The 11914-nt window shown below is 39.7% G+C and overlaps 1 protein-coding gene across 7 annotated transcripts; it reads right to left on the reverse strand.

Moving 5' to 3' along the window:
* Positions 1-131: 131 nt before the first annotated feature.
* Positions 132-10802, reverse strand: LOC137956461 (pleiotropic drug resistance protein 2-like). 7 transcript variants are annotated; one of them, XM_068803972.1, is made up of 20 exons: positions 10453-10802; positions 9588-9708; positions 8987-9075; positions 8406-8490; positions 7996-8286; positions 7804-7894; positions 6811-7711; positions 6448-6608; positions 6219-6322; positions 5968-6133; positions 5798-5878; positions 5439-5572; positions 4544-4876; positions 3704-3994; positions 3525-3608; positions 2520-2653; positions 2170-2397; positions 1812-1983; positions 1246-1500; positions 132-615 (listed from the first exon to the last, which is right to left on the reverse strand). In XM_068803972.1, exons 1-20 carry the CDS (start codon positions 10800-10802, stop codon positions 346-348), a joined length of 4341 nt encoding a protein of 1446 aa, XP_068660073.1. In that variant the 3' UTR covers positions 132-345. The 7 variants fall into 7 exon arrangements, with proteins under 7 accessions (XP_068660073.1, XP_068660072.1, XP_068660074.1 ...); XM_068803971.1 differs by having other exon boundaries at positions 5439-5587; positions 5747-5878; XM_068803973.1 differs by having other exon boundaries at positions 5439-5533; positions 6213-6322; positions 10453-10640.
* Between the last annotated feature and the right edge of the window lie 1112 nt (positions 10803-11914).

The following is an 11914-nucleotide window of genomic DNA, read 5'->3' on the forward strand; positions in this document are numbered from 1 at the left end:
AACAGCTCCCTTCAAACTTTTGATTCTTAATTTGATTAGGCAGGACTGTTTCATCAGCTTGCTCGCTGAAGGCTGGTTCCTTGAAAACAAATAAAAATCCTGGCATTAACTTGTACAACTGTTGGGCACCATCATATTATTTACTTCATCACACAAGACAATTTAATACAACTATCTGAGTGTGTCTGATATAAGAGGCAAGAAGAGAAAGAATACATTAACCATGCAATATGTTACAAAAGGAAGAAACGAAGAAAGAAAAAGAAAAAAATCTGTGCTCCATTTCCCTCTCTTGCTGGATCTCTCTTTAAATATACATATTTCTATCCCGGTTTACTACCTTTCTCATCTCTTTTGAAAGTTGAGGAATTTGATACCATAAGCAAAGACTAAGAAAAAGAGAAGAACAAAACCTACATGTGCCACAGCTACAGCTCCAAGGAAGCGGTGCTCAAACCCAAGGGAGTCCTTTATGAACTCATTCAAAGGTTTGCTTGGCTCCCCTGGTATTTCAAGCATGTCTTTCAGGTCACCCACCTGAGACTCCACAATGCCATATATTGTCCAGGCAACAGGATCAGCCCAGTAATACCACCTCCACCATATTGGCATCGACTGCAACAAGCAGCAAAAAAGTCAGATTCTTACAATGATCACCTGGTCCCAAGTGTGTTTACAAGCATCTTTTTGCTTACAGCTAGTTAGTAAAATATACCTTGTCAGGCCCAAACTTGGAAATAGGTTGAATCTGAGTAAACTCTGTCAAATTTAGTTTGGTAACTGATATCTTTTTATAAATTCTGCTTAATAGTCGAACTACCTGAACTAGATATTTTTCCAAGTGGCAAATAGTTAATTTTTATACTCTGTTCGGCAATTATAACAAATATGGCTGATATCCAGAATTATTGGTTAAGCCAGATCAACTTGAACTACAAAATTTGATAAATGTTATCTGAAGAAAGTTTTCTTAGCTTAATTTCAGTTTTGGTTGTCTTCCAGTTACAGGACTGGAGTAAACTGCCAACTTGAGTAGCACTTCTTGTGCTCTAATGTAGAAGAAATCACAAAGCACTTCAGCAAGAAATTAAACAGGCAAAAAGAAGGGTTACTTTTTATCAGGTATATGATAGTGCTTGTAGTTTAGGTAACAAAAACACTTCAGGCCAAAGTAGCAACCAAAAAGCAATTTCAGAATGCTTACGACTAGAAACAGTTTTAGAAGAAACAAGACGTGGAGCTTACATGTCTGGAGATAAGGAAACCAGAGAATAAATTCCAGAGGCTGAGGAAGAAGGACATGCAAATGGCAGCAACATGGTAGCCTGGAGTCAATGCTACAACCATCATTCCGTACATAGTAAAGTAGACAAAACACATGAACATGAAGTAGAGGAACCAGAAGAACTTGTCTGCTTGCCAAGTGAAGTTGATCATAAAGAAAAGTAGCGGACAGTAAACAAGAGTCTGTACTGCTATATAGACAACTTCAATGCTCACCTGAAAATCACAATGTTGATTCATCAGTTAGTAAAGTACCTCCATTTTTTTTCCTTTTTTGGGGGGTGAGGGGGAATATAATGCACCATGGTGTTTGGCGAGAGGTTTTTGAGCCAATTGTGAGAAATGCAGTTTGAGAATTACCATTTCCCCATGTAATAATGATATTCTAGTAGTAGGTTTACCCATAACAAAGACAATGTCGCAAATACAAAATAGAGAGAAAAAATAAACTTTAGATAATATCTGCAGGTTAGTATTCGCAGAGAGGAATCATGAAATGCTCGTATTCTACGGGGCTAAGGATTTACTTGAGCAAAAGCATATGCCAATGATGAGTACATTCCAGCAGCTCTTTCACGGTAGAACACTGTCCTCTCTACAGCCACAATAGGCATCACAGTGTTTGCGTTGCTGGAACCAAGGAAGAAAACTGAGGAATATATGGCTCCGACCAAGTTCAGTAGTTCTTGCTGCTTCTTTCTGTTAATATGTCAGACAGACAGGCAAAATGTCAGCACTCTGACTGTGACTGATAGCCTGCAGTCAGCAAGAATGATAGAGAAGTGCATGATTTTTAGAAACAGCTCAACGAGATCCTTGGGAATTAAGTATTGTCCTACTGTCATTAGCATTACTTATTTAGCAAACTGTAAACCTGAAACTTACATTTTCTGGCCATTGTTCCAAAAGATAGTTCCAAAAATAACTCCGATAATTATAGTTAGGAAGAATCTGATGGCATTATAGGGAGGATTTCTCCAGTAGGACAAATGTTGCTTCCAGAAGCAAGCCCTGCATTGAGTCCAAAAGCTTTGGGAGTACTTGGTTGAAAAGCAAAGATCCTTTGAACCCAGTGCTGGTGTACTCAGTTCTGTTATGAGTTCTTGATTCCTCCTGTAAGTATTGGAAGTAAGATTATAGCAAGAAAAAGCAGGAAAAGTCGTTCAGGGGAAAAAACACACGGAGGAAACAAATAAGCAAATAAGAAGGGCAGGGTTGATGATTTTTCGACTTACTGGTAAAGAGAGGATTTATGATACACTTCAGCAAAATCCAAGTGCAGCTGGGCTTCAACTGCAGGTGAAGTGACCTCCAACATCCATGTAGCCGGATTGTAACCATCTTTAATTTTGGGAACACCAGTAACTGCCTGCACAAGTCCCTACCCGTCAGATTTAACTTTCAGATACTGTGTTTCAGGCTTTTCGGTAAGGTCCAGCTTTCCATGAGCATTGCTAATACCACGCGTATTTACAAGTGAAGAAATTCTATTAGCCAGGTGTCTCAATATCTGATTGAATGGAGAGTATGACAGTAGAATAAAGGCAAAAAAGAAAAGTATAGGAGAAGATAAAAACAGAGAGACAATTTTAAAATTTGTTTCAGCACCAGTAGACTTCTCAGTTTCCTTTTTCCTGTTAAACCTTCTTATTATACACAACGGAACAGTTCGTAGAATTACAGTTCTCTCAGAGAGTAAAAGACAAGAACTTCATGAGTAGCAGAAACTTGAGTTTTACTAATGAATGTTTCATAAATGATGTGAGCAGGTAAGCACTGCACACAAGAGCATGGTTTACCTGTTAATAAATAATGAAAATTCTAAAATCCAATCACAATTAAACATGTATAAGAACTCAGATCAGTTTATGGCCCTACATATATTCTTCTGGAACTGAAGCAAAAATAGGTATTGCAGCACTGTCATCCATTAAGAGCACGCAGGAATATTAAACAACACTAATATCATGCAAGCCGGCCCAAGATAGTTTCTCAGAATGTCTACTTAAAAGTTTTTTATTTTTTAATATTCCAGAAATTTAATTGATCGATACAGATAAGTTAAGATCCTCAAAAGTTCTTAGATCAATAAAGTGCAACAAAGAATGGAGATTATGAGGTTGATAATATTATGAACATATGATCGAATGTGTTTGCCTTAATCGTTCCAACCAGTCAAATTCCATATAGAATTGCATCACAATGACCAACATATGAAATGACAAAGAAAATAAACTCACTTCAAAATACTCTACAAGCTTGTGAGATTGACGACCAAGAGATCCTGCATAAATCACCTGTCCTCCCCTCTTCATCAAGAGAAGCTGCAAGGAGGAAAAACAAAGGCACTATAAAATCAAAAGGACTTCATGAACTGCTATAAACAAGAAGATGCCATAATCATGATGATTGAACCCACCTCATCGAAGGCTTCAAATATATCAATGCTCGGTTGGTGAATTGTGCAAACAACAGTTCGGCCTGTTTCCACTGTGTTCCTCACAGTCCTCATCACAATAGCTGCAGCTCGGGCATCCAGTCCTGAGGTTGGCTCATCCATGAAAATAATGGATGGATTTGCAACCAACTCTACAGCTATTGTGAGTCGCTTTCTTTGTTCAATTGAGAGCCCACTTACTGCGGGAAGGCCTACTAAAGCATTCTTCAGCTGAGTGAGCTCAACCAGCTCCATGACTTCCTCCACAAACATCTGCAAAACAATCACGAAAGAATCAAATAAAAGCAAGCAGGCTTATGAAGAATTAATAGTTAGTCATCAAATAATAGAACAGATAAGTTCAGGCTAGGTTCCACTCGCCAATAAGTAGCCACCTTAGAAGGCCTATAATCCATTTTATACTTCACCCACACTAGCACCCGGTTTCATATCCAAGCCCAGTATAATCGACAGATAGACAGACCTGAGAGCTGGATAACTGTATAAGGCACAAATTGGCTTTGACCTATCTCCAATATCACAATAAATTTGGGTCTAGATCCATCTCAAAATGATTCGACTCTCCTACCAAATCCCAAGCCATACTGGATTTAGGACTTCACCCGCCATTACTGAAATACAAATGTACGTGAAAGAAATCTCTCAAGACACATATTCCAATCTAAACTTAAAAAGCTTCGTAGGTTTTTTTTCTATAGCTAAACCTCCAGAAAGTTTCAGTTTTTAAATAAAAAAAATAACACATCACTAGTATCACTTAAACCAATATTGACCTCCTGAAAACAGCTCCAGGGGACTTACCTTTCGTGTTTCCTCCTTTACTTCAGGGGCAAGACGGAGCCAAGCAGAATAGACAAGGGACTCATATACGGTTACATGTGGCGAATGAATGTCAGTCTGCTCGCAATAGCCACTAACCCGAGCAAATGTGGCCTGATTTTTTGGGTAACCTGAGATGCTGACAACTCCATCAATATATCCTCCCGTTTTCCTACCTGCAAGAACATCCATTAGGGTGGTCTTACCAGCTCCACTGACCCCCACTAGCGCTGTCAGGACACCTGGTCTGAAAGCACCACTAACATCACGCAAAAGCTGGAGACGGCTCTCTCCAAATCCTTGTTCTTTCATCCCCTGGTGCAAAGTTAAACAAGAAGTTTAATAGCACAAAATAGTGCTCCATTTTAAGGTTCTTCTCTGAAACAGTTTCAAACGCCTTGATATAAGCAAGAAAACAACAATGGTTCATGTTAGAATTTTGATCTAAAAAGAGACTCAATTCACCTACACAAAAGGAAGAAGCATACCAAATTTCTTTTCTGTAGAAAAGAGGAAAGTCAAATTTTATGTAACCTAAGGACATTTACAAGGTTTTCATGGTCCACAATTACTGATTAGGATGATTAGGATGAATAGGTGAATTAAAATAGAGCAAAGAAAAATACACTACCAGAAGCACTAGTTGCACGTAAGAAAGCTATGTGGCTTTGTTTCCCATATATTGTTTACAGAGATAGAGAAACTCAGGCACCCATAAAACTTGAACCTAACACTTCACACTAATGAACTCCCAAATATGGCCATCAAGAAAAAAAAACACTTGTTATGATTAGAGAAATACTTAATAATGATTTTGATGTGATCTATTTAAGAAAAGCAATGGAAAACCGTCTAGTGACAGTTTGATATGACTTACTGCAGGCATGTCGACATAGTAATTCACATGAGTAAATACAAGAGAGAGAGGCTGGAAGGGCAAGACCATTCCTCTCCGAGGTGTAAGTTCGGAAACTCTAAGACCCGATCCATTGTTCTCATTGCCATTTCTCACTCCATTTTCAATTCCTACATAAACGGAGTGGCTACAATCAGTAAGTCACCAGATTATCATATAAGTTGCAGCACACTCTTTTCAAGCTGAGGCTACACATTTCGGAAAAGAAATCACAAAAAACTTGAAAAAAAAATCTGGGCCTACAAAAGGAAAGCAGTAGAGAATACCACCTTCAAAGATTGACGTAGTTGAAGGGTTGAATTCTGGATCCTTTGGTTGACATTCTTGATTAGTGGATGAGTCCTCTTTTAATGCTTCATCCTTATCCTCATTCATAATTACAGCTTTATTGATACCAAGAGCTGCAAAATCATTTTAGAAAAGCCATTAGCGTGTCAACTTTATTTGCTTTGCTGAAGATCAGACTCGGTAAATGAAAAGGCTGGCTTACGGTTTAGATATGTCAATGCTGCAATGAAACACAAGTTGAAAATCAGAGAAAACGCAATGAGCGCTCCAATTGAAATCCAATACCAGCGCTCTTCACCAAACATGCTTCTAGATTTTAAGATAGCTTTTCCAACTGTGGGTGCATCAATTTTGGTATCATTGTTGGGCTGGAAGAAAGAAAGGATAGGTCAATCATAGTGAATGCAGGATATTTGCTTAGTTGTTCAAACTTAGTAGGGATTAAGCACTTACTGTGCCCCATCTTTCATCTAGAAATTCATTTATAGCTATCGCATTCTGTCCATACATCATGGGCGAGACCCAGTATCCCCATATCCACCACGGTTGAATATCATCTGTGAGAACAGTGGAGCTTAACAATTAGCTACGTATAGAGGTGATCTGTGTAATGTGACAACTAGCATGCACAACAAAAGAGGTTTGCAGAGGCATAATACTCCAAATAGAATAGCAAGCTAACCTTTAGCAACCACAAAACCTCCAAACACAAAAACCACTAACAGAATAAAAATTCCAAGCGTATTTGATACGACCGTTGTTCTTCCAGTTGCTGCGATGAATCGAAAAAGTGACAGAGCCATCTGATGTGTACAAAAGAATGCCAAGAACTGCTTAAAGAACCTGAAATGTGATAAAGGTAAAAATAAAATGGAATAATATGTTAACACAAATTACTAGCTTATATTATGTAGCATCATAGATTATTATTTCCTTTTGAAGGCCAGATAAGGAAGAAATCCAGGCAAATTTGCATTTAGAAAAAAAAATCTCAGAGCAAAGGCAGACTTAGTGAAATATAAGAACTACAAATGTTATTGTTTACCTCACCACATCAGGAGCGTAGCCTATTACATAATAAGTAAGAGCCACCCATATTCCAGTTTCGAGGAAGGAGAGGGGCACCCTGAGAACCCAAATTGGTAGTGCAAAGGCCCATGGAGGGAAGAATAAAAAGTCCCTCTGTCTATAGAAAACCGGAAGCCTGGAAACAGTCATTCCCAATTCTGCCATGCCATTAAACATTGCATTAACTAAACTGAAAAACAAAGCTCCAAAGAATTTTCCACCATCTGCAATTGTTTTATGATCCATCTCCGTTCTCAAGAACAGAGTCATGGTGATGGTCGACATGATCGTTATTTGACTTGTCTTGAATAAATATACGAAAGAGTTCCTTTTCATCAGAAGCCATTCTCTGGCGAAGCAAGCCTTGAAGAGCTCCCAGCTAGAAATACCATACTTCTCCGTTGCCAGTGCGGCTGGGTGGGTCCGGGACTTATCATAGGGAATTTTCAGATCTTCACAAAGTTGTTTGCCAACAGAAAAAGATTTGAAAGATTGAGCAAATTCAGAGACAGAAACGTAATGATACGGCCTAGCTTTCTCAAACCAGTACTGTTCTTGATCCTTTCTCGAAGTGACCTCTTGCAGAAAGTCGGCTACTCCTTTCCTTTCCGGGCACTTAAAGCCCATGAACTCAAAGAACTCAAGAGTTTTCTCGCGAGGTCCTTGATAGACAATCTGACCTTCTGATAGTAGAATCACGTCGTCAAACAGCTCAAATGTCTCTGGTGCCGGCTGTAGAAGAGATACGAGCATCGTTGCATCCATCACATGAACTATCTGTCTCATGTACTTGATTATCTGGAAGGTGGTGGAACTATCCAAACCAGTTGATATCTCATCCATGAAGAGCGCTCTAGCAGGCCCAACCAACATCTCCCCTGCAAACAGAAAACCCAGTGACTGCTCTCCTACTGGAGACTTTAACGAGGTTAATGAGTGCACTGCAACAATTCAGAGTTATCTCACATACCAGTAGTCACACGCTTTTTTTGACCTCCAGAAATACCTCTCCTCATTTCGTCTCCAACAATAACGTCCGCACAGATGTCTAGACCAAGCAACTGTAGTACAGAATTATACACATGGCTAAGCTTGGTTCTTGAGGAAAAAAATAAAAAATAGTAGCTTCATCACATTTCAAATCAAACTAGGCAAAACAAACCTTTAGGAAATAATCTGTAAAAAGATTCGTCTCCTGTCCTTCTAATGCGGTGGCCTTCATGAAGGCATCAATTTCGGGATCAGGTTTTATTCCTGCTTCTTTTTCTCGTCTCGACAGTTCTGCCAGCATCTCATATCTAGTGCCAACACCCAAACATCGTCCAGAAAAATCTAACGTCTCCCTCACTGTCATCTCACCGTTGTGAAGATCATGCTGGCTAATATACGCGCAGGTTCGCCGTGGAACAAATTCTGATAATTCGTGGCCACAGTAAGTGATTTTCCCACTAACCTGTAATAGTCGTACCTTGCAATTAATAACGTCAAGCTTGTATGAAGCATTTACTCACTATATTCAAGATTTCATAAAACAGAAAAATAAATGTAACGAAATGATGAGATAAAAGAGACCCGAAGTTCCTTGTCAAATTTTCCCGCTAGAGCCAGCAGAAGTGTTGTCTTCCCTGAGCCTGGAGGTCCCAGAAGCAGAGTCATCCTAAAATAGTTAAAACATAAAAGAAAATTTCAGAATTCTAGCCCAATTTACGGAAGCTTCGGTTATCTCCTAATTAATTACTATCAAGGCTGATCTTAGAGGTTATAATCAGAAATACAGAAGGTTAATGGGTGGTCAGGTGTCATGTCTTACACTTTAAGATATTTCCTATGCATACACTGGCTCTAATGACGAAGTCTATCGTGTATGAAGATGCATAATTTCAGAGGATAAGTAGCATCTATATTTGTTTATCTTTATGATTTAGCCCAAGCTTTGGTCACTTGTTGCAGTGAACCTATAGCTAATACTTCATCGTTACCAGGAAAATGATTTATGCTGCAGCAGCAGCGTGGTTTGTTCATAAATTTGACTAGCTTTTGCAACGTTAATAATTTCTAGAAGTAGCTAAAAAGGAATGGAAATGGAAGATTAACCCCAACTATCATGAGACATGGGCTGGAGCTCTCAACAGGAAAACTTTCTGCAAGCATACCTTGATGGCTTTAATATTCCTGATACATCACGGAGTATTCTCTTCAGCCTTTTCTTGGAAGAAGATAGCCGAACTAGTCCAAGAATACCCTGTTAGTGAAAAACGCAAGAATAAAATTGTTTAGGACTACACAGCAGTTTATTTGACTATACAACTACGCCATTTTCTTTGCCTTGTGATTAAACAGCAGACACACTCCAGAAACATGTCACCTTCTGAACAACCCCTGAATATCTTCTAACTTCCCTTTTTGGGCTAGGACAGTTCAAACGCCTAGATAATCAGAAATTCAACTTTTCTTTAATTTTCATTTTGACAATATTTCTGCATTCATTAGATTTAAGATTTCGACTATAAGAGATCCTTGAGTTAAAGCAATACGATATATATATATCAAATTCTGCCCGAGTATCAGATAATACCTTCTGCATAGATTGTAATTCGCATTGCTTCTTAATTATTTGCAAACCAATATGTTGTAAACCTGACAGAGCCTAGAGGTTCTAATGAAATGCCATTATCTTTTGTTGTTTTCATACTTCCGATGATGCCTTAACACCCTTTTTGAAAAATTGACTGAGCAGAATGGAAGAATATTTACCTCTATTGCGTTCATGGTGGCATTCAGCAAAGTCGGAAGCGCCCTACTGCCGACATATGCGTCAGCCTCTACAGATAAATGCTCAAACCGCACTTCAATCTTGGGAACATCAATCCCAACCCTGTGTCAAAAAGATTAGGAATTAATCATTTTCTGCAATCGAAAAAAGATGATACCAATTAAAATAAGAAGAATATACTGAACATTAAAGAAAAAGATACGTCCACTGCCTTCGTTCACCCGGACGCGGAAGGATCCAATGCACAGAACGTATGAGACTGAATTTTGCATCAGAATTGAACCTGGGAGCTTGTTTCTTAGATGGATTCAAAGGCCCCACTGCTACAGGGGAAGCAGACTTCATCTGTGAGGGTAAATACCAGGAAGCTGAATGGGGCCCATGGAAATCACTGGAATGACATGCTGTCATTTGGGTAGCCAAAACCAGGTGGGGGACAAACCAATGTGCAAATCAGGAAGTTGAAACTCAAAAGGAGGTTTGATTATCATTAGAAAATGAGAACACGAAGGATGAGAACTGCAGCAGGCCTGTGAGGTTCATCGATATGAGTTCATTGCCGATGACCAAAATTACATAACAGAAAAATTCTTCGAAGCCCAGAGCAGCGAATCGCCTTGATGCTCTTAACAATCTGATCATTTTGACGAAACAAAGAAAGGTAACGAAGTATAGATCACCCATGTCACTTCTTTACGTCAATTGCATACTGATGGTGCAGGAACATCTCCATCTAATAACGAAGAGAAGTAGAGACGTATTCCTTCAGTGCGACCTGAAATCTGTCCGGAAGAAAACAGAAAAAGCATACATGAAGCGGGGAAAAACAAAGTCGCATGGGCAAACCTATCAATTCGATCCCTGAGTCTGCGAAGAAAGCGCTCATTGTCCTCTTCGACAACCTTCAAAATGCTCTCCATGAGAAGCTTCTTTTCCTGCATTCCAAGCCTGGTGACATCCACTTGTTCGTGAACCACCTTCCCATTGTCCAACACCTGTCTAAGAATCCCCTTCCGCATCCGGTTGTACGTTGGAAGCTTCTCCAGCGCCGCCCATCGCAGGTCGCGCTCATCCTCCTCCTCAGACACGCTCCGCTGAAACCCGTCCCCTCCACTATTCGTCCACACCTCCCGAAAGCTCGCCGACGTCCAAGCACTCCTGCCGCTGCTTACTCTGCCCAGCTCGTCCCCCGCCATTGCCTAACTAAAATTTAAAAGCAAGTTTCCTTCCTCCGCTTGCTCTCTCTTTTTTGTCTTCGAGAAGCTGGGCCCGGCTACAAGTCGGTAGTTACATGCTTCGAGCAATTGAACATTTGCTAGACTTCTCTCCGCAAAGAATGAATGGAAGATCAGACAAGGTTCAACGAAACTGGAATCAAGGATGGAAGAAGAAAAGGGTGGCAGCGGCAGAGGCGGGGCAGAGAGAGAGAGAGATTGCATAGAGTAAATAAATAAGGTTGAGGGAGGGATCATGGAGTGAGATTTGGTGGAGGAACTGGAAATACTTGTAGAGGTCAATGAATGATTCTGTAGAACTGTCATGTTCATAAAATAATAGAAAAAAGGAAGAAGAAAAATCATTTTGGAGAAATGCCGATGAAAAACAAAGCTTATTTCTTGGTTTTTTCACCACGGTTGGGATTGAGTTGGATTGAGGCTACAGGAATAAAGAAAAGATAAAAACAAAAAGGAAATCACTGAAGACTTCCACAGATCAGATACGAGAGAGAGAGGGAACAGTTTTCCGCCACTTTTTTTAAATCAAAACCCTGTTAACAATGCTGTCAGAGAAAAGGAAGCGCGGCACCGACAGGTATCCAGATGGGCTCCACCGTTACCCACGGCCGCTTTGGTCCTCTTCCCCGGTTCAGAAAAGGATTGGGGAAGGGCGGGTACACGGATTTCCGGTCTCGATGCGCGCGGAAGAAGAGTCAGTTTTACAACCTAGGTAAGGTTGGACGTCCAGATATAATATAAGCTGCAATGCAGCTGTCGTGGCGGCATTGGCGAGTTGGTGAGGCAGCGGTGACGTGAGCTGGAACCTGAGACAAACAGATCATCTTCTCATCTCTGCCTTTCTGTTTTTACCATTAAATATAACCTCTGCCAATAATGTCTTTGCATCCTTCGAGCCTTTTTTTATTATTTTTTTTATTGCATGTAACCAAACTAATCGGTTTAAAAGGGATGAAAAAAATTATATTTTTAAAATTATAAAAATAAAAAATTACAAAAATAATTAGAGAGAATTTGGCGATTAGTTTAGTATCATTGAAAGAACAAAATTCTCTATCATTTGTTTCATTTCG

This window comes from Aristolochia californica, unplaced genomic scaffold (assembly GCF_029961685.1).
Source record: "Aristolochia californica isolate CCGP_79_NKW_82.1479 unplaced genomic scaffold, dmAriCali1.0.hap1 SCAF_2, whole genome shotgun sequence".
NCBI lineage: Eukaryota > Viridiplantae > Streptophyta > Magnoliopsida > Piperales > Aristolochiaceae > Aristolochia > Aristolochia californica.

Coding starts and splice junctions, on each gene's coding strand:
- LOC137956461 (XM_068803971.1), bottom strand. CDS start 10,802: ATGGCGGGGGACGAGCTGGGCAGAGTAAGCAGCGGCAGGAGTGCTTGG. Junction 7,712..7,803: donor AAAAAAGCGTGTGACTACTG/GTATGTGAGATA, acceptor TTCTGTTTGCAG/GGGAGATGTTGGTTGGGCCT. Junction 4,877..5,438: donor ACTATGTCGACATGCCTGCA/GTAAGTCATATC, acceptor ACTTTGCACCAG/GGGATGAAAGAACAAGGATT.